The 25655-nt window shown below is 39.8% G+C and overlaps 2 protein-coding genes and 1 non-coding gene across 4 annotated transcripts; 1 reads left to right on the forward strand and 2 right to left on the reverse strand.

The window, feature by feature from the left end:
- Positions 1 to 18510: 18510 nt before the first annotated feature.
- LOC133797488 (protein DEFECTIVE IN MERISTEM SILENCING 3-like) lies at positions 18511 to 21815 on the forward strand. Of its 2 annotated transcripts, none has more exons than XM_062235401.1 (6): positions 18511 to 18664; positions 19810 to 19927; positions 20129 to 20360; positions 20572 to 20773; positions 20950 to 21266; positions 21427 to 21815. In XM_062235401.1, the coding sequence occupies exons 1-6, from the start codon at positions 18644 to 18646 to the stop codon at positions 21605 to 21607; spliced, it is 1071 nt and encodes a 356-aa protein (XP_062091385.1). In that variant the 5' UTR covers positions 18511 to 18643; the 3' UTR covers positions 21608 to 21815. The 2 variants fall into 2 exon arrangements, with proteins under 2 accessions (XP_062091385.1, XP_062091386.1); XM_062235402.1 differs by having other exon boundaries at positions 18526 to 18664; positions 19822 to 19927.
- A 248-nt stretch (positions 21816 to 22063) lies between these two features.
- On the reverse strand, positions 22064 to 25369 carry LOC133797489 (uncharacterized). Its single transcript, XM_062235404.1, has 4 exons — positions 24853 to 25369; positions 24643 to 24748; positions 24048 to 24138; positions 22064 to 23909 (listed from the first exon to the last, which is right to left on the reverse strand). Exons 1-4 carry the CDS (start codon positions 25114 to 25116, stop codon positions 22961 to 22963), a joined length of 1410 nt encoding a protein of 469 aa, XP_062091388.1. The 5' UTR covers positions 25117 to 25369; the 3' UTR covers positions 22064 to 22960.
- On the reverse strand, positions 25325 to 25396 carry TRNAQ-CUG (transfer RNA glutamine (anticodon CUG)). The gene has a single exon. It is a non-coding gene; the product is annotated as a tRNA-Gln (tRNA).
- Positions 25397 to 25655: the final 259 nt, after the last annotated feature.

The following is a 25655-nucleotide window of genomic DNA, read 5'->3' on the forward strand; positions in this document are numbered from 1 at the left end:
GGAAGATCTTCGTGGATGCATCCTCCAACGAGAACGGCTCCGGCCGGAATCATTTTGATATCCCCTGAGGGACATAGATTCCACTCGGCGCTGAGATTCGGATTCAAGGCCTCCAACAACGAGGCCGAATACGAAGCTTTACTGGCCGGGTTAAGGATAGCTCGGGAGCTGAAGGCGAGCTCCGTCCAGTGCTTTAGTGACTCCCAGCTCATGGAAAACCAGGTTCTGGGCGAATATCAGGCATGAGGACCCAAGATGGCTGCCTACCTAGCAAAGGTTAAAGTTGAGCTGTCCGCGTTTGGGCGAGGCTCAATCAAGCAGATACCTCGGGAACAGAACGCTAACGCAGACGCTCTTGCCAAGCTCGCCACCTCCGGAGAGACGGGGACTTTGGGGTTAGTGCCGGTAGAATTCTTGGAGAAACCAAGTATAGAAGAAGTCAGGGCAGAGGTTGAGATGATCGATGCCTGGCCGACCTGGATGACCCCCATCCTTGAGTATCTTACCGAGGGGAAGCTACCTGAAGGGCGTAATGATGCGCGGCGAGTACTATATCAAGCTCCCAGGTATACGATACTAGACGAGGTGTTGTATCGACGTGGGCACTCCCTGCCTCTCCTACGATGTGTTCTTCCAGGCGAAGCAAAGGCCATCCTGCAGGAGGTGCATGAGGGTTTTTGCAGAGGTCACACTGGGGGGCAAAGCTTGGCTCTAAAGGTCTTAAGGCAAGGATATTACTGGCCCACTCTGTCCAAGGACTCGATCTCGTATGTCAAGAAGTGCGACAAGTGCCAGCGGTTCGCAACAGTTGCCCGAGCTCCCCCATTCAAGCTGAAGATGATCTCTTCCCCATGGCCATTTACAGTTTGGGGGATCGACTTGGTTAGCACCCTCCCTACTGGAAAAGGCGGGGTCCGCTACGCCGTGGTGGCCATCGACTACTTTACGAAGTGGGCTGAGGTAGAACCTTTGGCAACTATAACTTCCAAAAAAAAGTCCTCGACTTCGTGGTTAAGAGCATTATCTGCGATTCGGGCTGCCCAAGAAAATCGTTTCTGACAATGGGACTCAGTTCGACAGCGACCTATTCACCGAATTTTGCGAAAGGTACGGAATTGTGAAAAGTTTATCCTCCATGGCCTATCCTCAGGCGAATGGCCAGGTTGAGGCTGTCAACAAGACATTAAAGGCGAGCCTTAAGAAGAGACTAGACGAAGCCAAGGGGGTCTGGCCAGAACAGGTCCCCCAAGTTCTATGGGCATACCGGACCTCGTATCGGACTCCTACGGGTCATACCCATTTCTCCCTGACCTTTGGGAGTGAGGCAGTCCTCCCTGTGGAGATTAAGGTACTTTCGCATAGAGTCCAGGCATATGACCAGGGTCGCAACCATGGGCTACTTAGCGCTTCCCTTGACTTGGTTGATGAAAGACGAGAAGATTCGCAACTCCAGCTCGCACATTACCAGCAAAAAATCACTCGTTATTTCAACTCAAAAGTCAAAAAGCGCGCCTTTAGCATTGGCGACCTGGTCCTCAGGAGGGTTTTCTTAGCTGGTAAGGATCCCAAAGATGGAGTATTGGGACCAAACTGGGAAGGGCCATATCAAATCATCGAGGCCATTAAAGAAGAAATTTTAGAAAAAGGCGACCTAAAGATGGAGAAGAATCTGAGTGTTTCCTTGGCACGAGCTGAGGTAAGCCCAGCCCATGGAGAGTGAGACCACGCGGTTCTATGAACATGCGCCTGTGCTCCCAACAGATCCCCGATTACTCAGAATTCGTGTGTCAGGAGGGTCAGGATAGAATTTTCCTTGGAAGGAAAGTTTCAGTAGGCAAGAAAGGAAAAACCGCCTGTGAAGCGTGTTCCCTAAGCTACCCAATTTTGCACCCAAAATACTGGGTATTTTAAACAAGCATACCTAAAATCCTACCCAGAAAATTTCCCCAGAAAATGCACCAATGCTCCTAAATGGTTTTCTACTGCAAACGATACCCTAACCTAAAAGGCTTTCACCCTTCATGCCCACAAAAAACCAACAAAACCTTGCATGCGGCTACAGTAAATATTTACCTAAGCTACAGTGAAAAATAATTTCAAATCATGCACAGTCAGGAGACTTACAGAGTGTTCTGGTTGAGAAGAGGATGAAGGGGTCATCTGGGTTGGGGCTTCGCCGGAGTGGTTAATTCCAAAGCTTCAAGGGAACCCTTGCGCCTGAACTTCTTGAGTACTGGGAATGGCAGCTGGAAATAAGAGGGTTTTTCTTTTGAAAATGAAGAGAGAAGAAGAAGAAAATTTCTGAAAAATTTCAAATGAACGGGTGGCCCATGCGTAAGGTGGCCACCCCTTTTATATACATGAAAGGCCACATGAGGAGGGTTGTTGGATTGCCCTGATGTGGGATCCAAGGCTCTCCACTCAAAAGATGAAACGACGGCTGAGTATAGGCTAGGCCATTTAATGCGGTTCTCGGAAGACGTACCGTCACCAACCGTGATGTTCCACATATTCGGCGCCTGCGTGAAATGTGGAATATGAAGAGTTCATGGGGAAGCCTAAAAGCCCCTACTGTGGCCCTATGCGACGTCGTATACCACGAGCAGGGGCTTGGGGGGCAAATGTATGCCCTGATTTTCCCACGGACTATTAGCGAGCTGAGATACGGCCTAATCATGTCTACCACATGGACATCCCCAAGACTGGAGCTGCCATCGAAAGATCCTACCTCCTTAGCTCGAGGTAACCTAAGGGTTCGCCAAGATTAGACTGAGTCTGGACTCTGAAGGCCACAGGTCGAGGGAAGCATCCAGCTCGTGGTACGAGCTAGAGTTGGAGGCTGTGACCTTTTATAAAGTCAACCACGCAAGGCAAACGTGCATATATCAGACATCACGTGTCTGATATATCCCTGACTTCTCGGACACGCAGCATGAACGTGCGCATTCAGACGCCCACGACTGGGTTGGGCCGTGCGGCCCATTATCCCCCTTACCTATTGATTAGACCACACTTCATGTGTCAGGTTTTAGGAATTAATCATGAATGTCACAGAGTTGACATGATAGGTAAGAAGGTCACGGGATGACCTTCTTACCAACTCCCAGGTGCCCTCTCCTATAAATATGGAGACCCTGAGAGTTGCAAGGGGTTGGATTGGGTTATGTAAAGAAATACATTGTAAAAGAATACCAAGCATGTAGCAATAATATTGACTGGTGGAGTAGAAAGATTTTAACCTTTGAACCACCTAAAAATGTAATTGTGTCACCAGCCCATTTCCAAAAGATCATTCATCTATTTCGGTTCTACAGAAGCACTAATCCCTTCCTCTTATTTTCTTAATTACCTGTTGGCGAAGAACCGCATCACCAAGGGTCATCTTGATATTCCATGCCTCGCTCTTGAATGACTAGACGCTGAGATAACCTTTGATAATGATCAAAAGCATCCTTACTAATAAAACTAGTTGGATCAAATTTCTGAGGAGGTGGTGGTGGTGGCGAGGCTGGCTGAGGTAGGGGTGGTTGGGTGCAGGAAATGGAAGGGCGATTAGCACTTTTAGAAGAAGCAACCCTGGCAGGTTGTTTTCGTGGTCCCATAATCACATAATGCACAAATATTACAACAAAAATTCGATAACACTTCCACTAATTCATCGTATTTCCTCAACTGACTCACACCCCAATACTACCAACTCAAAGACACAATATATACTAACAATGTAGTTCAAAATTCCAATTCAATCTCTTGTCACATATTTACTTCAATTAAAAACTTCAAGAACAGCAAAAAGGAAAAACTTATGTGCCTTTGTGTAACGCCCTAAACTCCAGGGATCGCTGTGGTGTGCGTTGTAAACAGTGCTAAACTCGCTAATCGAGTCATTTGGCCAAAATCGTGTAACTAAGTATGATTAGCAGTTTATGGATTAAATTTTTTGGTTAAGATGTAACGTTTCATTAGAACGTTTACTATATACATTGGGATCCCAAAAATATAATTTAAAGGTCTATTACAAGAAAATATTTACAACAGGTCGATCTAAGCAGCAAAATAGGGTTAAACCTTAGTTCCTCTTTTAAACCCTCGGCCGTGGCGGTCGAGCAGCCGCATATGTACACGTCATTACCTAAGCTCTCCAACTCAAGGATGGTCCAGCTTTCTTTTGCCTTTACCTGCACCACATAGCACCTGTGAGCCGAAGCCCAGCAAGAAAACTCAACATGCTCATGAACATTAATAATATGTCGTCGAAACAAAATGTGCATGCTTAGCAATAATAGCTTCCATCATGCATGCAAATAAGTTCAAATAAATGATTATGGGGTCCTGCATCTGAATAGAAGACTAATGAGTCATTCTCTGAGGACCTGCTTCTTGAATAGATGACTAGTGAGTCAATCTCGGAGTGGGTGACTAATGAGTCACACCCTGCATAGGTGACTTATGAGTCACACTCTGTATAGGTGACTTATGAGTCACACTCTGTGTAGATGACTAATGAGTCCATCTCTGTCTAGGTGACTAATGAGTCACGCTCTATATAGATGACTAATGAGTCAATCTCTGTATGGATGACTAATGAGTCATACCCTGTATAGGTGACTAATGAGTCATACCCTGTATGGATGACTAATGACTAATGAGTCATACCCTGTATAGGTGACTAATGAGTCACACTCTATATTAGTGACTAATAAGTCACACTCGTTATAGATGATTAATAAGTCAATCTCTATGTCGATGACTAATGAGTCATACTCTGTATAGGTGACTAGTGAGTCACACTCTGTGTTAGTGACTAATAAGTCACACTCTGGAGGTCCTATACCCTCCTAGCCATGTGGCATGTAGGTCACCTTAGCCTTTCTGGCTCTGGCTCTAATTAACTAGCCCTTAGACTAGACAAGCGCTTATGAGTTTCATTAACCTTAGGGTCGGTCCGACATTAATGCTCATTCGAGTCATTCAATGCAGATGTCGATTAGATCTAATCTTTTATCGCCTTGCGTTAAACACGCTAAGACCGTACTTGACTTATAAGTCAATCCCATGTGACCAGTGCTCAATACCACTACCGAACTTGACTAATGAGTCACAGCTTCATAGTTGATACTGACACCATTGCCAATCCCTGACTAATAAGTCAGTGCTTCCTCATTTAGGTAACACAAACAGACATATATCATATGTCAAATATTCAGATATAAGGCATTTGGCATGCTCAACCAGTAATCAAAAGCATAATTATAATCATGCACAATTACAGAGACTCAAGCTCTGATCAATCCCATAATCAACATTCATGCCATGCCCTAATCTCATGTATCTTATGCATTTTCAATGCAATCAATGTCCACATATAGAGCATTCAACATGCCTCATGAATAACCATGCATGTCATATATGGGGTGGAGTTTCTTACCTCTGGTTCGAGCGAGAGTTAGTACAAGAACGACCCTTGAGAACGATCGATCCTTAATCCTTTAGCGATCACCTAGTCATAACCAAATACCAGCTCCGATTAATGAAAATCAACAATAATAGGGTCTTGGTCTAAACCCCACTCTCAGGACCCCAAAATGTACCCACACGGTGAGTAGATTCGATCCCGGGCCTTAAGGATTGAAACCCCAAGCCAAAAACCCTAAAAAACACTCAAAACAAGATTCTGGAGGAACAGAGTAGCGCTACAACGCTGCTCAATAGCGCCCCATCGCTATACTCAGAACCCCAAACCACCCAACTGAAGTCCTGTGTAGCGCTATAGCGCCCTCTGATGGGCGCTGTAGCGCTACCCCCAGACTGATGCTCCCCTAAAACCTCCTTCTTTGACTCCTTCAATTCTAACTTGATTCATATGCTTCCAAACCCCAATTTTGATGCCAAATGAACCCAAAAACCATCCTCACATGCCCCAAGCATCATAACCACAAGAACCCTAGCCAAAACACCAACCAATTCCCAACTTTCTAACTCAAAAACCAGCTGAAACTTAACTAAGAAAACAGAGCAAAAGCAAGAGTTCTAATGGCTAAAAACTCACCTCAATCTCAGCAACACACCCTCTTCAATGGTGGAGCATAACCCTAGCTTATCCCAACTTGGTTCCTTGGCATGGTTCCTCAAGAAGAGCTTGAAAATTCAAAGAGAAAAAGAAGGAAAAAGAGGTACGGGAGAAGAGGAAGAGATGCTCTATTTTTAACAAGAATCTACAGCCTTAATGGCTGATATCTATCCTAGGGGTGAAAAGACTAAAATACCCTTAGGTCAATTAAGGGTTTCTAAAGGCTCCCAAGGGCAAAATTGGTATTTTCCACCTATCTCGTTAATCATAATTAACTCTCTCCAATTCCCACTATTCTCAATAATCTCAAACACCAATTATTCATATCCCGTTACCCTTTTATTCCCGGCAACGCTCTAATCATTAAAATCACCCCGAGACTCATCCCGAGCCCCGAACTTAAATCTGTTATGACTAAACCGCTAACTAATATTCCATGATCGTCTCATGCCGAATAGCTCGAACAAATCGACATTATAATGTGGTCTCAACAATATGTCACTGACATGCATACAAATGTACAATTACGCCCTCAACGGGCCAAATTACCAAAACACCCATGTAACGAAATATGGACCCCACATGCATGCATTTAACATCATATTATAATATAATTCACATAGACATGCATATAATCATTTAATATCGTAATAAATCAATGATGGCCCTCTCGGACTCTTAATCAAGGTCCTAAACCTTATTAGGGATTTTGGGGCATTACACTTTGAGTCTTGGAGATTGCCCACTCTTCAATTTCTCTTCCAATCTTCAATGTCACCAATAGAATAGTTTAGGGTTAGATTAAAAGAAAGAAAGAAGGAAATATGGAACTAGGACGTAGTGGGTGTGGCTTGATGGTTATTTTAAGAAGAAGGATAATGGAAGAAATGAGAGAGATTTTTCAAAATAAAATTGTGTTGGAAGGAAGAAAAATGTGAAATGAGGTGTGTATGCTGAGAAAAAAACGAATTTAAACTAATTCTCCCCTTTCTGATGGAGGCGCGCTGCGACCTAGGCATAGCAAGTCGCGGCCCGCCTCAATTTTATTTAGTTTTATGTTTCGTAGGCATCGCGACCCAGCATAATCAAGTCCTGACCTGCCTCTTTTGCAAGACCCCCATATGCTCTCTGAATTGTCTTGGGGCCGCGACTTATAAGCTCAAGTCGCGGCCCCCCTCCTCCTTTGAATGTCATGCTCTCTAACTTAGTTTAAACACGCGACTTACAAGTTCAAGTCACAACTTGACCTTCAGACTAGTTTGAAAACAACATTTTCACGAATTGCATGATTTTTACATACATTTTACTAAAAATAATAAATAAATCCTTACAAATCCAAAACGAAATTAAATAAAATTGTTCTACTAATTAAGAAGTAAAACAAAAAAAAAACTAAAATAAAGTATAGGAATGCCTCCTATAGCGCCGTCGTTAACGTCATTTAGTCGGACGCTTGTTTTCTTTCATATTCAACTTGGATCAAGTCTTCCCCTCACATCCTTGAAAGCCATAGTATCATGGGTTGACCCTCGTTTCTTGTTATTAGAAATTGGTGGAACTTTACCCCGCTCATGTAACATCCGAATCCTTTCACTGAAAAACCTTTTTAAACGATGATGCCCTTTTCGCATTCCACTTTTAACCACAGATCTTTTCTCCAACTTTTTCTCTCCTTGTTTTACCACTTCAACTCTACAACAAGTTAGAATTTCTGTTGCTGTAAAAACATTAAATATTACCTCTTCTTTTTGCACTCGCTGCTTCAACTCACCCTTTTGTACATCAATTAATGCCCCCTAGTAGCCAAGAATGGTCTTCCAAGTATTATTGGAATATTTCCATCTTCCTCCATATCAATAATGATAAAGTCCGCATGAAAGATGAGTTTGTCCAGTTTCACCAATACATCCTCAATCACTACACGAGGATGTTTGACTGATTTATCTAACATCTGCAAAGACACGGTAGTACGCCGAGCTTCTCCCAAATTCAACTTCTGAAAGATTGATAGAGCCACTAGATTCACACTGACCCCTAAATCACATAAAGCCTTTGTTCTATTGAACCCCCTATAGAACACTGTACATTGAAACTATCAGGATCTTTAAGCTTATGAGGTAGTTTCTTTTGAAGTATCGCACTGCACTCCTCAGTAAGTGCCACTGTCTCATAATCCTCTCGCTTCCTTTTCTTTGACAAAATTTCTTTCATAAACTTCACATAACTTGGCATTTGTTCAAGTGCCTCAGCAAATAGAATATTGATGTGTAGCTTTAGAAAGATATCCAAAAATTTAGAAAACTTCTTATCAAGCTTATTCTTTTGAATCATTTGAGGATATGGGATCTTTATATGGTGATATATACTTATTTCTGGCTGCTTTTCTAAGTTCTCAGTAACATTTGACCCACTCACTTCCTTCTCCTTATCAACCACTTTTGGCTATTTTAACTCCTTGCCATTCCTCAAGGATATTACATTACACTGCTCTTTTGGGTTTACCTCAGTAGTGCTTGGTAAGTTACCTTGAGCACGGTTTGTCATTAAAGTAGCCAATTGCCCCAATTGAGTCTCCAAACTCCTAATTATTAAGACTGAAATCAATGGTGAAAAGATGAATTGTATATTGATGTAAAAACAATACAGAAGGTATTTAATACCTGAGACCAATACAACAATATACTAACTGAATACAGTTAGAGCAGAAACTAATTACTGTTAGGACAGCTAATCACTAACAGAACAATAACTAACACTAACAATCATAAGGAGTCTCTAACACCCCCCCTCAAACTTAGGGTGGATAATGATACAACGCTAAGTTTGTCTCTAAGATACAAGAACCGAGTGCTTGATAATGCTTTTGTCAAGATATCTGCGATTTGGTCTTGAGCAGGAGTATGATGAACAGTTAGCTGTCCACTGATGATCTTCTCTCGAACGAAATACAGGTCTAACTCAATGTGTTTTGTTCTAGCATGTAGAACAGGATTTTGAGACATCAAAACAGTACTCTTATTGTCACACCATATTGTTGGAGTAAGCGGCTGGAAAACCCGAAGTTCAGCAAGTAAGGATTGAATCCAGACCAACTCCGCAGTAGTGTTTGCTAGACTGCGATACTCAGATTCTGTACTAGATCTGGAAACAGTTCTTTGCTTCTTTGAAGCCCAAGAAACCAAGTTAGCTCCAAGGAAAATGCAGAAACCAGTAGTGCTGCGCCTATCATCAGGATCAGATGCCCAATCCGCGTCACAAAAGGCAGTAAGAGATAGCTGGGAAGACCGTGACAGATGCAAGCCATAATCCAAAGTACCCTTGAGATAACGCAAAATTTTCTTGACAACTTTGAAATGACTTTGAAGTGGATTTCGCATAAATTGAGACACTCGATTTACAGCATAAGTGATCTCTGGCCTGGTTATTGTAGCATATTGTAGAGCCCTAACAAGACTTCTATAAAAATGAGGTTCTGTAACAGGATCACTGCCAAAGGCAGACAGTTTCTCCCCAGAAGTCATTGGATTAGTGAGAGAGTTTGCAAACTGCATTTTTGCACGGCAGAGAAGATCAGTGATATATTTCTTTTGGCAAAGATGGAGTCCTGAATCAGTGTGCTCAACCTGAATTCCAAGGAAGTAATTTATATGACCAAGATCTTTAAGAGCAAATAATCTGTCAAGCTGAGAAACAAGAGTAGAAATGGCATCTGTATCACTCCCTGTGACAAGAATGTCATCAACATATACAAGGATGAAGCAAATATGTTGAGGAGTAAACCGTAAAAATAAAGATGTATCAGCTCTGGAACTAGTAAAACCAAGAGAGAAAAGAGCAGATTTAAGTTTATCAAACCATGCTCGCGGGGCCAGACGTAGTCCATACAGAGCCTTATGAAGTTTACACACAAGACTAGGGGAGGAAACATCCTTAAATCCAGGTGGCTGATGCATGAAAACCTCTTCCTTTAAGTCACCATTCAGGAACGCATTATTTACATCAAGCTATTTGATGGACCAGCCTCTAGAAAGAGCTATTGTGAGAACTACTCTAATAGTTGTAGGCTTCACTACAGGACTGAAGGTATCAGTAAAATCAAAGCCATACTGCTGTAGAAAACCTTGAGCAACCAGCCGAGCCTTATGTGTTGCCACAGTACCATCTGCATTTTCTTTCAACTTAAATACCCACTTACATCCAACAGCTTTTCTTCCTTCAGGCAGAGAAACTAAAGTCCATGTGCCATTTCGTTTTAGAGCATCAATCTCAGCTTGCATTGCATTTCTCCAATCTGAATTCTGTAAAGCATCAGAAACTGTTAATGGCTCTTTGGAAGCAATAAAAACTTTGGGTTTATAGACCCCTGCCTTGGAACGAGTAACCATAGAATGAGTGTTGGATGCAGTTTGCAGATCTGATGTTGGTAAATCTATTTGAGTATGGAGAGCAGGAGAAGTGGCAGCAGAAGGAGAACACTCAGAATGAGATTGAGAGGCTGAAGTAATAGACGGAACAGTAGGAAAAGACAACAAGGGAGGCAAAGTTGAGGCATTTAAAGAAGAAGATGAAGAGGAAGAAGGAGGAGATTGTGTAGAAGAAACAGTGGGAACCATAGAAGGAGACAGAGGTATAGAGGCAGAAATATAATGTTCAGTATTAGATGTTGTTTTTGAAGGAGAACCAGTATATGCATATGGAAAATCAAACTCATTAAAGAGAACATCTCTTGAAATATAGACTCGGCCATTTGGTGCTAAACATTTATAGCCTTTGTGTTGAAGACTATAACCAAGGAAGGTGCACTTAGTGGAACGAAACTCTAGTTTATGCTTATTGTAGGGTCTAGTGTTTGGAAAACAAGCACACCCAAAAACTTTTAATTGATTGTAATCTGGGTCTTTTCCATAGAGAACATTGAGAGGAGTAAAGTTGTTTAAAACTGGTGTAGGTAGTCTGTTTATGAGAAAAGTAGAAGCTTTGACAGCTTCATCCCAAAAAGAAAGAGGTAATGAGGCATGAGCAAGTAAAGTGAGCGAAGTTTCCACTAAGTGTCTATGTTTGCGCTCAGCCACTCCATTTTGTTGATGGGTGGTAGGACATGAGAGACGATGATGAATACCATTATTTAAAAGATAGGATTTGAAGGCTTGGTATTCACCACCCCAATCGGATTGGATTGATTTAATGGAGCATTCAAACTCTTTTTCAACTTGAGATTTGAAATGTATGAATGTTTGTAAAGCCTCAGATTTTGTTTTTAAGAGAAATACCCATGTGTATCGTGAATATGCATCAATAAAGTGTATGTAATATCGAAAACCATTTGTTGAAGGGGTCGGAGAAGGACCCCAAAGATCACTGTGTATGAGTTCCAAAGGTTTAGTGTAAGTTGTTTCTGAATTAGGAAATGGGAATTTATGAATTTTTCCTTTGCAGCAAGCCTCACAGAAATCAGAAACAGTTTTATTTATAGCTGGAATATTACAATGAGACATAATGTTCTTCACTACTTTGGCCGAAGGATGACCTAGCCTAGAATGCCATAAGGAAAATAGTGAATGTGAAGAAGAAGAAGAAGTAGTACTGTGAACATTATTGACCAAATGAACAGAATTACAAGGAGACAAAGGGAGGGAAGAAGAACGAAACTGCAGCTTTGAAGGATGCAAAACATAGAGGCCTTTCTCAAGGGTGCCCTCCATCAGTATTTGCTTGGAAACCTGATCTTTGACAAGACAAAAATTAGGATAGAACTCAAAGAAAACATGATTATCCTTGGTGAACTGAGAGACACTAATAAGATTTTTTGTAATCTGAGGAACATGAAGTAAACGATTGAGGACAAGAGGATTAGAAGAAAATGATGTTTGGAAAATAGTCTTACCAACATTTTGAATCTGCAGGCCTACACCATTACCCATATGCACCTGGTCAGTGCCAAAGTAGGGGTCCTTTTTAGCAAAAACGCTTTGATCAGCAGTGCAATGGCTTGTTGCTCCCGAATCCGGATACCAGGCAGAGTCCGAAACTGTGTCTGCAGTGGCAATGTTAGCTGAAATTTTTTCCATATTAGCTGCACCAACGCCAGGAAACTCAAAATTGAACCGTTGATAGCAGCGTGAAGCTAGATGTCCAGGACGTGAGCATAGTTGACAAATAGGTCTACTATTAGAAATGCCAGAGTTAGGAGCAGAACGACCATGAGAACCACCAATATTAGTGGGGAAAGTTGACTGTGGACTAGAAAATGCTGAAGTTCCAGAAAAACTGGACTTAGCGCTGTTGTAAGCACCACGAGAGGAAACAGCATATGGATTCCATGCACCTTGGGACACACCACGACCACCAGAATTTGAGGAAGAACCAGGAGGGTAGGAGAACCTGTGAGCATTAGCAGAAGAGAAAGAACCTCTTCCTCGAGTGGTTCGATTAGAAGCAATATTGACAGATTCTATATTTTTATTGTAAGACTCCATACGGTGTTCTTGAGACAGCAATAAAGATTCAATCTCAGGTACAGAATATGGTTGATTTCTTGAATTAACCGAAATAACAAAAGTGTCATACTCAGGAGGTAAGCCTTTGAAAATTGTTGCTATATGTTCTTTAGTAGTAACCTCGTGACCAACAGAATCAAGACGATCAACAATCGTTTTAATGCGTAAGAGATAATCATCAATGGAAGAAGATCCTTTCCTAATACTTTGCAATTGAGTTTGAAATTGATCAATTTTAGCTGTAGTCTGAGTAAAGTAGTATACCTCAAGTGTTTTCCAGATCTGAGCAGAGGTCAAACATCGAACCACTCGAGTAAGAATAGGCGGAGTCATCGAAGACAGCAACCAGGAAAACAGCAACTGATCTTGAACCTCCCATTGTGTAAACTGAGGGTTAACATTGTTGGAGAGTTGATCCAATTTGGTCAGGAACTTTCTTGGAGGAACAACCCCATCGGATATGTAATCTTGAAGCTGATGACCACGAATAGCAGAGAGAACCTGTGGACGCCAGAGAAGAAAGTTGTTGCTGTCGAGTTTAACGGAGATCTTGTGAGAAAATGTAACTGGAGGTGATGCTGAAGAAGTCACCGGAGCCGATTTAGTCATATTTGCAGAAGTCGTCATGGAAGAAATGGCAACCGTGAAGAGTATAGCAAGTAGTGATAAGGAAGATGAACTGTTTGAAGAAAGGTCAAGGAGAAAAACAGACAAATTGGTAGAGAATCTCTGATACCATATTAAGACTGAAATCAATGGTGAAAAGATGAATTGTATATTGATGTAAAAACAATACAGAAGGTATTTTATACCTGAGACCAATACAACAATATACTAACTGAATACAGTTAGAGCAGAAACTAATTACTGTTAGGACAGCTAATCACTAACAGAACAATAACTAACACTAACAATCATAAGGAGTCTCTAACACTGATAGATGCCTTCAAGTACATCGGGTTGTACTTCAAGTTGTGTTGTTTGTGAGTTTATTGGAGGATGTGGTGGTGGATGAGATGGGTGTGGGTTTGGATCATAATAAGGCCCCTAGAGTGTAGTCCATAAGTCAGTTGATGAGGTGAGTGTTGAGGTGGGTATTGTGGATACTACGGTTGTAACCCTTGGTTATTTTTCCAAGACAAGTTAAGGTGATTTTTCCATGCAGGAGTATATGAATTTGAGTAAGTGTTGGGTGCAGGTCTTGAAAAGTTACCAATAACCTGTGCCTGTTCCAAAGGCATACTATTTACATTTGTTGAGCAACTAGCTATGCTCGGGCATTGTTCATAAGAATGCGGTCCCCCACAAATCTCACAACTCATGACATTCTGTACTTGCATTGCTTGTGCGACGAGGTTATTCTGCTGCAATTGCTTGGTTAGAGATGCCACTTGAGCGGTCAATAAAGCAATAGGATCGACCTCTGAGACTCCTGCCACCTTCTTATTCTCATGCTCAGTAGGCCAATTATAGTTATTCATGGCCATCTCTTCCAATAATTCATAAGCTTCATTAGCGTTTTTTCTCATAAACGCTTCTCCGGATGCTGCATCAATTATTGTCCTTGTATTTCCTCCCAAACCATTGTAAAATGTATGCACCAGCAACCACTTCTCTATTCCATGATGTGGGTACTTCCTTTGCAACTCTTTAAAACGTTCCCACACATCATATAAAAACTCTTCATCCAGCTGATGAAGGTTATATGTAACGACCCAATTTCGCTAATAAGGCTTAGGGCCTTGATTAGCGTGCCTGGAGGGCAATAAGTGATTCATTGTTATAATGTGTGAATTTGTGTGAGTATATGATTAGAAATGCATGTTTAGGTGAATTAAATATGCATGTGGGCCCCGTTTGGTTATTAGGGGCATGTTTGTAATTTTAGCCTGTTGAGGGCATAAATATGATAATTGTAATAATTGTGATATACTTGTGATATATCTGTGTTGCATGATCCGAGACAGTTCTAGGGAGCTGTTAGCCAGAAAGTCACAACGGGGTCGAAAATCCGAGGGGTGAGTCGATGGGTATTTCGGGTATTAGACGTTTTATGGGGTTATCGGGTTATGGGAATAAATATTTGGAGATATATTTGACGTTAGAATGTTTAGGAGGGAATATGGGAGAAATTTACCATTTTGCCATCGGGGACGTTTTTGGCACCCCGAGCTTAGAGGTAACCTTAGAAGCTTAAGTTAAATAAAACAAAATTCAAGAAACACTTAGAAACTTGTAGAAACCGACCCAAACTTCTTCTTTTCTCTCTTTTTTTTTTCTTTCTCTAAACCATACTAAGGGAAACTTTGAGGAGATTAAGCTAGGAAACTCAGAATTCAAGGCTGGAGCTTGGAGGAATTGAAGCTTGGAACTTAGAAGATTAGCTAAGAGATTTAACTAAGCAAAATTAAGCCTTTAACTTAATGAATTATATTGGTTTTCTGCTGATATTTTAGAGTTTTGCATGTGTGTTGGGTGAAGAATCATATTTGAGTTTGATGAGGTTTTGAGCTAGAATTCTTGTTGGGTTTTGTTACTGAGTTCATGGTATAACTTCTGTGATGGTTAGCTTGAGTTGTTGGGTTGATTTTGGGGTTAATTGGATGGGTTTTCATGGCAAAAATGGAGGATTTTTTTGGGTTCAAAGGGTCGGGCCGCGGCATTGTTCTTGCTGAGCCGTGACCCTCTGAAGCATTTTGGTGGCCAGGAAGGAGGGCGGGCCGCGGCATGGCCTGATGGGGCCGTGACTCTTAGTGCATATTTGGGATTTTAAGAGGTTTTAGGCTTGGGAATTCAAAGGTTAAGGCTCGGGATGGATTTTATCACCCGGATTGATAAAATTCAAGGTCCCGGAGATTAGAATTATGACCCAAAGTTATTTAAGGGATTAGAACTTGATGGATGGATATTGTTGGTGCGTTGTGACTAGGGTTTCAGCGAGGCTCGGACTAGGGGACTGTGCTCGGGACATCGGTGCTTGGAAAGCTCGGGACACAGGGAAGAAAACTGCTTTACTCGCAGAGCCTGTGTTGCAGGGCACGACCTTATATGATTGTGTTGCAGGGTGTATCCCTTTGCTTGAGTTTATTCATGTTTAAGTATATGTTAAATTATGCTATGTGTGCATATATGTAAATGAAAGTCAAGAGACGGGAACGGCAAGGGCCGAGAATGGCAAAGGCCGGGAACGACGAAGGCCTAAAGCGGCAAGACCGAGAACGGCAAAGGGCCGGGAGCAGCGTTTAGCACGCGGAGTGTGAGTTGCCAGGGCGAGACTCTAAAGGATACCTGGGATATTCTCACGATGTGGACCGCAAACCCAGGGCCTGGTAAAGCGCCTGGGACGGCATGGCCGTATGTGGTTAGCCTGATGATGGCTTGTTTATATGTTAAGTGTGTAATATGCATATGTTATCTGCTTGAGAGGATTTTCTTACTAGGCTTCGGCTCACGGGTGCTTTGTGGTGCAGGTAAGGGCAAGGGGAAAATCGACCAACCATGAGTACGGAGAGCGTGAAGTGGCGAGTACATGTTTGGCCTGCCTGGCTGCCACGGCCAAGGGTATTTTGGGAGATGATTGTACTAAACCCTGATTTTGTCGTTTAGCCGACTTTAGTTATAATTTCTAGTTGTAAATATTTCTAAACAGTATTTTGGGATCCCAAATGTTAAACGCTTTATGTTTTTCAGTAAATGAAACTATTTTCAAAGTTTATGACTCTGTTTATGGTTTAATTACACTTTTGTCTTAAAACATTGATTAGCGAGTTAAATGCACGTTTTAAACTCACTTAGTAACGACTCTAAGGAAGTAGGGTGTTACATTATAAATCTCTCTTCTATATCGGGCTGACTTCGCAGGAGGAAAATAGTTACCAAGGAATTTTTTAGCCAAATCTTCCCAAGTAACTATAGAGTTGGCTTGTAATGAATTCAACCAACTCTTAGCTCTGTCTCTTAATGAAAATGGGTTTAATCTTAATCTAACAGCATCGTTACTCACCCCGTTCATTTTTAATGTCGCACATAGCTCTAAAAAGCTGGTAATATGGAGATTTGGAACATCAGCTCGTAATCCCCCAAATTGTACACAATTCTGTACCATCTAAATAATCGAGAGTTTTCTCTCAAAATTATTCGCCTCAATAGTAGGAGGAAGAATACTTGAATGTATCCCCGTAACAGTAGAGAGTACATAGTTTCTCAATGGCAGATCGACTTTAGCTGCATTACCTAGATTTGCATTGTTTTTCATACCGTTATTATTGTTTTTAGCCATGGTAAAATCCAACATTTTCTTTCTCTTGCGGTTTTCTCTGCACTTTCTCTCAATTTCAAGTTCGATCGGTATTAACTTGTAATTAAAATATGACCTCACCCTAATTATAACATAAAGTCTGAACTTATACTAAAAGAAATCATGAATCCCTTTTTTCTATAAGCGGCCTGCGACTTGGCCTTTCCTAGGTCGCAGCCCGTGTCAATTTTAAAGCTATTCGACTTGCAAATCATTAGACATGTCAATCGATACTTCTGCACTATAATATGCCTCTGAATCGTATCCTAAGTCCTCATTATGTTCAACTACTTGATCGTCATTCACATGGGGGTCGTACTCATACTGGTTGTCCCTCAGGTCACCAATAGGACCTCCTATAGTACTGGCTGCTCCCTTAGGTCCGAGAGTGGAATATGTATCTGCAATGACAAACTTCTTAACATGAGTGACACACAAGGCTAACCTTTCTTTAGATGTTACTCCTAAGAATGCACGGACACCAATATCATTTTCAATATGAACGGGTGTAAACGGTTGGTCGCCGCATGTGTAAGGAACCTCCAATTTCAACCCATAATATGTTTATCAACTTTAAGTTCCTTGTGCAATATGTCAAGAAGTTGCAAGTACGTTACAGTATCCTACATCGGTATCACTATGCATTGAGGGTCCTTGAAAATCCACTTATTCCCTTGTAATTCCCAAACACCATTGTAGGATACAAAAACGTAGACAATGGAACCTGTGTTGGAAAAAAAAACATAGAAATTGTTAAAAAAAACTATCAATTTTTCACAAATTCATGAAAAAATAATATTATCGAGCTTCAATATAACTCTATCGAGTTACCATCGAGCTCTCATCGAGAGCTTATCGAGTTCTTATCGAGCTAAAAGTTCTGAAACTGAACATAAACCTAACCAAAAACTTCATCGAACCCCTATCGATCTCCTATCGAGTACATATCAAGAAAACAACTACACCAAATATTTTATGGTCCAACCGAACCCTTATCGAGTTGCCACCGAGCACAATCGAGCAACAAAGCCTAAAACTATCGAGCTATAATCGAACTATATCGAGCAGCATCGAGCACCTATCGAACCGTTATCGAGCTCTTGTCGAGCAAAAAAGTTGCAGAAAACCCAGAAAAATGAATATTGCGAAATCTCTCTAAAAAAACCCCAAAAAACACACCAATATATGCTCAGATGTGTTTGAAATAGCCAAAAAAATGTAAACAAATAATACCTAATACATAAAATAAACAATCTTCTTACCCATGGTTTTTCTCCTCCAAAAACCCTTAAAATGAATATTGTCTTTGATATTGACGACTTCATAGAGACAATGGAGATGACTAACAACAATTTCGATAATAAAATCATACAAATCCATGGATTTTAGAGAGGATTTCGTGAGAATGAGAGAGAGAAGAGAGATGAAGAAAATGATTTATGATTCTTGATATAATGGGAGAGTTATTTTGGGTATGAGAGGAATATTTAGTATTAAATTAAAAAAAATAATAGTGCTAGGATTTTTTTAGCAATATTAATCACTATTAAGTATGAACAGTGATATGGGCAAATACGGAACAATGTTGTTTCGAAACACTATTGGGATCCCACGGTAGCTTTAAGCACGACATAAACTGAGTTTCTATTTTCTATTATAAATGGAATGAATGTTCCTTGTAATGACGAATCTGCCACTGACATTTGAACTCTTCAAACATAAAAAAAAACGAACTTAAACAAAATCTCAAGCTGACGGGTGAGATTTTGTGGAACGGCCATGTCCAACCTTAACCATCAGGTAATTAATTTCTATTCTATCTCTTTTGTTTTGACACTCAAGTTTCTATTTTTGATGCATTATCTTACCAAAGTCGAGCTTGGACTCGTGTAGTGTATTTTTTTAAACGCATACCATACCTAGACAATGATTCGAAAACTGGGCAAAAAGTAGAAGAGAAAAGGGGTTCCATGTAATAGGCCTCATCATCATTTGGGTATAAGTTAACCTACCTAAACAAGATTTGAAAAGCCTTCTATACTGGGTTTGGGTTCTGCGTATTTTTGCTAGTAAAGTTCCTTCCTTTATTTCTTTTTAAATTTTAGGTTCTGATGTATCGCATAGCATAGGACCTGCACTAACGTGGTATATATGATATGATCCTGAAATTGCACCATATGCCATGCATACACCATATGCTTGACTTTGTTTTTGAAGTGAGTCACTCACTAGTACTTGATTGTGTGATTAAGAAAGAATTGTTACATGGGAACAAAATTGGATACACGAATGTTCATATCCTTGGTATTTGGAAAGTAGTTTCACTCAATGTGGGGATATTTATTGCTGCTACTAATCGCTGTGCCTATTGATGGATCTAGTGGAGATGGGATTTCAGGCTTTAACGAATGATTATTGAACTCAGTTGCAGTTAATTTCTAGCAGATACTACTTGGAAAGTGTCAAGATTTTTCTCAGTTTAGCACTAGTGGAACCTTTTTAAAACACATTTAATGGCCTCGCACTGACTTATTTTTATCTGTTTAGCTCGAGGATCTTTTTCAAAACAAATTTAATGGTCTTGCACTGACTTTTTTTTTTATCAGTTTAGCACTTGAGGAACCTTTTAAAAACAAATTTAATGGCCTTGCACTGACATTTTTAAGCTCTATTGATTCAATTTATTTTATATCAACAGCTTAAAAAAGTGAATCTGTGGCGAGGATTGAATTTATGAATCTATGCATTCAAACGCATTAATTGCCAAAGTCTTATGTTACATGTTATTTATATAAACCAGAATATATATAGCAACATTGGTTCCACATTTCAGATTTTCATATAGAATTTTATACTTGTAGTACTAGGATCCATTGGAATTGAACTCATTCTTTTGAGTATTGATTTCTGGTTAAACAAAATGTTCATTCATTAGCTCATTTCAGCAATGTGCTCAGGATAATTTCTGCAGCGTGGAAAATATAAATAAGCGACATGAGGGCAGTCTTAAATTTCTCACAACTCAGGCAAATATCTTAGATGAAACTATTCTTGATTTGCAAGGTATGGTATTTACTCAATGATGAAACCTTTGTAATAAAAACATTTTTTTAGTATCTTTTTATTTTCAATCTTGCCAAAGCTCTATATGTATCAAAGTAATGATAGAGCCAAAAGTTATTCCTGGAATTTAGTGTTTTTTGTCTGTCTTGTCCTACAAGACTTTGAAATTGTCCAATTGTTCTGAGCCAAACTTGTATTCAGTGAGCCTTGGAAAGTATCATTCGTCAAATGGAGCTGGAACAAGTGAAACTGGTACATCTTGCACTGAAGAAGAAACAAGGGAAAATATACTAAAGATAGAAAACTCTGCAGCTGGTTTATTGTGCTGGCTAAATTCTCATCATGCGACTCAAGGTTTAGATTTGGGATTTACCAAGGATGTCTTGGGTATTGTTGCTACTCTTGCCAGAGTTGAAGATGATAATCTTAGCAGGTTAGGATTCTTCACCATCCTTTTCTATTCTCCAGCCAGCTAAAAAAACGAACAGCACTGAGTCACAATTGGCAATGTTTTTCTTTAAATGCTTTTTTAGAAGATGGTCCAATATAAGATGGCTCACCCCATGGTGTTAGTAAGCTTTTTTTTTTCCTACTACTTGAAAGAAGATTGCTAATGGGCTTGCTTCTTCGTTGTTATGAGCTAGGCTTATGTCAGAGTATTTAGGAATGGAGACCATGCTAGCTATTGTTTGTAGAACATATGAAGGCGTTAAGGCGTTGGAGAAGTACGATGAGGAAGGCAATATAAAGAGCGACTCGAAGACTTGTCTACATGGGGCTGAATCTTCTGTGGGAAAGAAAATAAATGGTCGTTTTCTTGTCATATGTCTTGAAGATTTGAGGCAAGTACTTGTTTTTGTTTTGTTCTGTATGTATTATTATACTCGAGATGTTTATTATTTATGCCTATGCTAACTGAAGTGGTTGTGTGTGTGTGTGATCCAAGAGTTCAAATCGTAGTGTTTTCTTGTTTTGTAGTCTTCTCTCTTAAAAAAAAAATTACTTTCTTTGCTTTCAGACAGTATGCTGGTGATTTTGTAGCTGATGACCCACAGAAGAAACTTGATATCCAGAAGCCAAAATTACCAAATGGGAATTGCCCAGATGGGTTTATTGACTATGCAGTGAACTTGGTTAATTTGGAAAGTAGAAACCTTTCTTTCGTCACAACCAATGGACAAGGTCTCAGGGAGACACTCTTCTACTGCCTCTTATCTCGCCTGCAAATCTACAAAACTAGAGCTGAGATGTTACAGGCTTTCTCATGCATAACTGATGGAGCCTTGTCTTTAGATGGTGGGATGATCAAAAAGTCAGGTGCATTTGCCCTCGGAAGTCGGTTAGTGTAACACAATTTTCTAAGGCTTCATGTCTACTGCATGCTTCTAACGGTTTCCAATTTCTTATTATTCTCTCTGTTGATTCACCTTATGGATAGACATTACTATGAAATTTGTCTGTTCAAGCACCTGAATTTGTTTCTTTACTTTGTAATTCAGTAAGGATGTAGAGGTGAAGTTTCCTTTAGCATCTGGAAAAACGGATGTACCTGCAGAATACTTTGAATGTGAAGATAGACTCAGAAAGATGAAATGGGAACGAGCAAATATTGCTGCGGATATGAGGAGAGTACAAGAGTTAATGAACTATACAAAAGCCAACTGTATAGGGCAAGAATGATTTTGTGACAGAACATTGGGAATCAAGCAATGTAATTCCAATCATCTTTTTTTCTGAAGAAGGTTTTACTTTTAACATATCTGATGTAAGTTTGTTGCTTTGACAAATCCATGTCTGCACTCTATATTCGATGTATTATCTTAACGCAAAGAGTCGTATTTCAATGACAAGGTACAGATGGAATTAATTGCATTATCTTACATAACAATGTTGGCTGTGTACATTTTGTTGAGATTATAACATTCCATCGAGGAATTATGTTTTTCTAAGTAAATCTGACTTGTGGTATTGATCAATGGGAGTTCTGCAAACAAGTTCAAAATAAAAAATCAGAAAAAGTTTTCAAAATTCAGGGTTGTGAGAATAAAAGTTAAATAACTTCTCCTTACTCATTATTGTGGCTACCACATTCATTACTTGTGAGTATTAAAAAGCTATAATTTTGCTGCATTCTAATATTCTTGAACGGTTAGTGTATTATTGGAAAAACATGAACATATATTACAATTGTCAAATCACATGCTTTTTTGACTTTGCCACTCCATTGGGAATGGCTGTAATTTCTTGCTAAAAACTACCTACTATTTTTAATAATTAACTAAGGAAAATTGTAACAAAGTACAATGTTTAAGATAATTGACTAGATCACCAACGTTGTCATCTCAACTACGTTGTTAGTATTCTACCAATGCGCCAGCATGAAAGAGTTCTTGTGTCAATACACAATACATATTTGCGATCTGGTTCTTTCCAATCCCATGCACTCCTTTTTCTCAGTAGCCTTGCAAGAGCATCCACCTTGACAGTAGTTGCAAAAGGCTTTAAGCAAAATGGTTCTCCGTGGCATAAGCTAAACCTTGAAAGGCTTCCACACTACACATTTTTGTTGCGTTTCACCTTCAGGCTCTAGTTCCAGGTCTGAAGACAGGAATTTCACAACGGCAACTGCCCGAGTATGAGAGCTACGGGAACCGCCCATAGGCTCTTAGAAGAGAGAGTGGAGGAAGAGGAACCCCCAATAGCATTAACATCATCATCAACTTCCAATTCATCACAACCAAGGTTCTCAACATCCACAACTCACATCACCTAATGAACATCCAATTTAGGATATCTAAGAAAGTAGGTACTCGTTAATGTATGAATCACTAATACCCATTAATAACCTGGATTTTAGGGACTGACAGTGAGAGCTGAGGCAGAGTTTGAAAGAATCACAATGAGGTAAAAAAATGACCAAGAAATTCTGGAGAAGGGCAATTCAATAAACCAGAAAAGGCAGTGGCACTACTTGAAATGGCCTTTTGCCTCTACTTTACAGTAAAGAAAAACATAACTTGGGTGTCTAATAAATTAACTATTTGCTGCTCCATTAATCATGTTGAACTCTGTACTGGCAGACAAAGATCCATTATTCTCGTTCTTGTTTGTCTTCTCATTGAACTCCCTGTCACGCCTCCAAGTCTTATTGTAACAATTTTGTACAAGATGCCCCTTCTTACCGCAATTGTGACAAAATCTGTTCTCTTTCTCCAAATTTCGCTTCTTTGGATGCAAATTGTATGGTTTCGGGTGTCTCATCCTTTGTACATTATTGTCAGGTAGACTGTAGCCCGCCGGAATGGGCACTTGTTGCTTATGCTGGTTTCGTAACTCTTCTTCAACACCCAAACGATTCATCAACATCCAAAAAGGCAGATACTCCTCACACATCATCTTCACACTAATGTCCTTCCAAGATGGTGGAAGCTTGGAGACGATCACGCTAACATGAAATTTCTCCTCAACATCCATACCAGCAGCAACAATTGAATCAGCTATTTTATTAAATTCGTGAACTTGTTCCAATATAGGTTTATCCTCAACCATCTTAAACTCAATATACTTTTTAACTTGAGATCTTTCTGTTCGATATTCCTCACATAGATGAACTAATCTTAACTCTTCCCACAGTTCTTTGGCTGTCATAGTCTTCTTCGAGTATATATTAAACAGGTTATCAGATAGAGAATTCAAGATGTTGTGAACACATAGGTAGTCATCATTAATCCATTTCTGTAAGGCAGCCTTTGCCCGACTGATTTCTTCAGTACTTGCTTCTGGGTCTAGAGCAGCACTAGGACTTGGTTCAGAAAGGATATATTCAATCTTCAATTGCTTTAACAGAAGTTCCATCTGTTGTGCCCACAGCAAATAGTTCTTCCCATCCAAGCGGGTGACTTTTATAGGAAGTTCATGAGGCTGAATATCAGTTGTTGAATTCCTCATATCTTCTTCAGTTTTTTTATCATCAAGTTCAGATCTGCATTATATTTATTGAATATTATGTCAGAAAACCATTAAGCACCTGTTTTTTCAGCCAAAAAAAACAACAAACTATTTACAATCTATAAAGGATCAAAAGTCACATTGAATCCAAACATCAAAACTCGACTCTCACCTTGACTTTGACTCCATTTTCCTAATGGTTTCTTCGATTGCAGCGACGTTGTTCTTGAAGGTAGACCATTGGTCAGCTGGCAGGCTAATTCCTAAAAGCAAAACAATAGAAGAGTATCATTGACACAGTTTTGTTTTCTTCTATGAGTAAAGAAAAGACATTGAAATTAGAAGATAATGACCAATTTCATTACAAGCAATGATCAAGCTTCCTAGTCTACATTGTCAAAAGATTTGAGCTTTGCTTATCTGCTCAAGCTTTCAAAAAAATCAATTAATATAACGTGTAAAAGTGAATCACTGACAATAAACCACACAAATATTTAAGTTTCATCAAATAAATGAAAGAAAAAAAAACATCTGTTAGTTTAAATTTTGAAGAACTTGAACCTTACAATATTCTTAAATCTCAAGTTAAAACCACACAATTATAAATATGAATTTCGCCACTCTATATTTTTTAATCTCCAAGCTCGAGGAAAAGCTCGAAGATTCTATCTTTTGTAAATAATACTTATAGTCCAGAAAAAGTAATACAAAAGCAGATACATAAACCTAAAGATGAAGAAGACAACAGTTTATACATATATAATTACCTTTGTTAGAAGGAAGCTGCTTTCCATCTTTGTTAAAGAAATCCCTAAATGACACCAACGTTGTCCCTTTGAAATCATGAACCACTACACTCCTTTTCTCTGAAAGCTAAAATGAAACAAAAAGGCTCAAGTAAATACTAAAACAAGGTATTCACTTTAATCTTCAATATTTTCTCAGTAACCAAACAGAGCAGTGAACTAGGTTTTAACCTTGCAAATAAAGCGATCACCCTTCTCATTCACCTCCTTGTGGTTGCTCTTCTCCTTCTCCTGTTCTTCCTGCTCCGCCGCCGAGACCAGATAAGTCTCGACCGTACTCCTCACCAACTTCTTATACTCCGCCTCAGATAAATCGATTCCGAGTCGCTCCGAGGCCGCGACTCGGACTTTGTACTCAGTCATCTCTGCCAAACTCGTATTCCTCAGTATGTCCACCACCGTTTCCTCAATCTTCCGGGCCCTTTCTTGATCCATTTTCCCGCGAAAATAAAAGAGAAAAACAAGAGCTTGGACAATCAAAATCAAAATATACTTGTAGCAAACAAGAAAAAAGGTTCGAGTTTTGAGTATTTGTGTTTGAAGTGGAATTGGCCATAGAACTCGGGAGAAGAGGGAAGTACAGCACCATAGGAAGAGTGGCCCACTCACAACTTTGAACCAAAAATAAAATGAAAAAAGGAATAGGTTCCACCGAGACTTGAACTCGGGTTACTGGATTCAGAGTCCAATGTCCTGACCACTAGACCATGGAACCGCTTGTGGTACTCTTCAGTACTTATAATTTTATATAGTATTTTTCAAATATAAATTTTCAATTAAAATTTTGTCTACAAATTTGAAAAAGTTAATCATACACAATCCAAGCAAAGAATTAAACTCCGAACATATTTATAATCCGATACTGCCTCAGATGATGACTAGTAACATTTTTAAAACCCTAAAAATCCCAAATGTAACTCTTGAATAGTAATCCCATAATTGCATGACAATGGGCAAGTGTGTCATACCCAATT

This window comes from Humulus lupulus, chromosome 8 (assembly GCF_963169125.1).
Source record: "Humulus lupulus chromosome 8, drHumLupu1.1, whole genome shotgun sequence".
Classification (NCBI taxonomy): domain Eukaryota; kingdom Viridiplantae; phylum Streptophyta; class Magnoliopsida; order Rosales; family Cannabaceae; genus Humulus; species Humulus lupulus.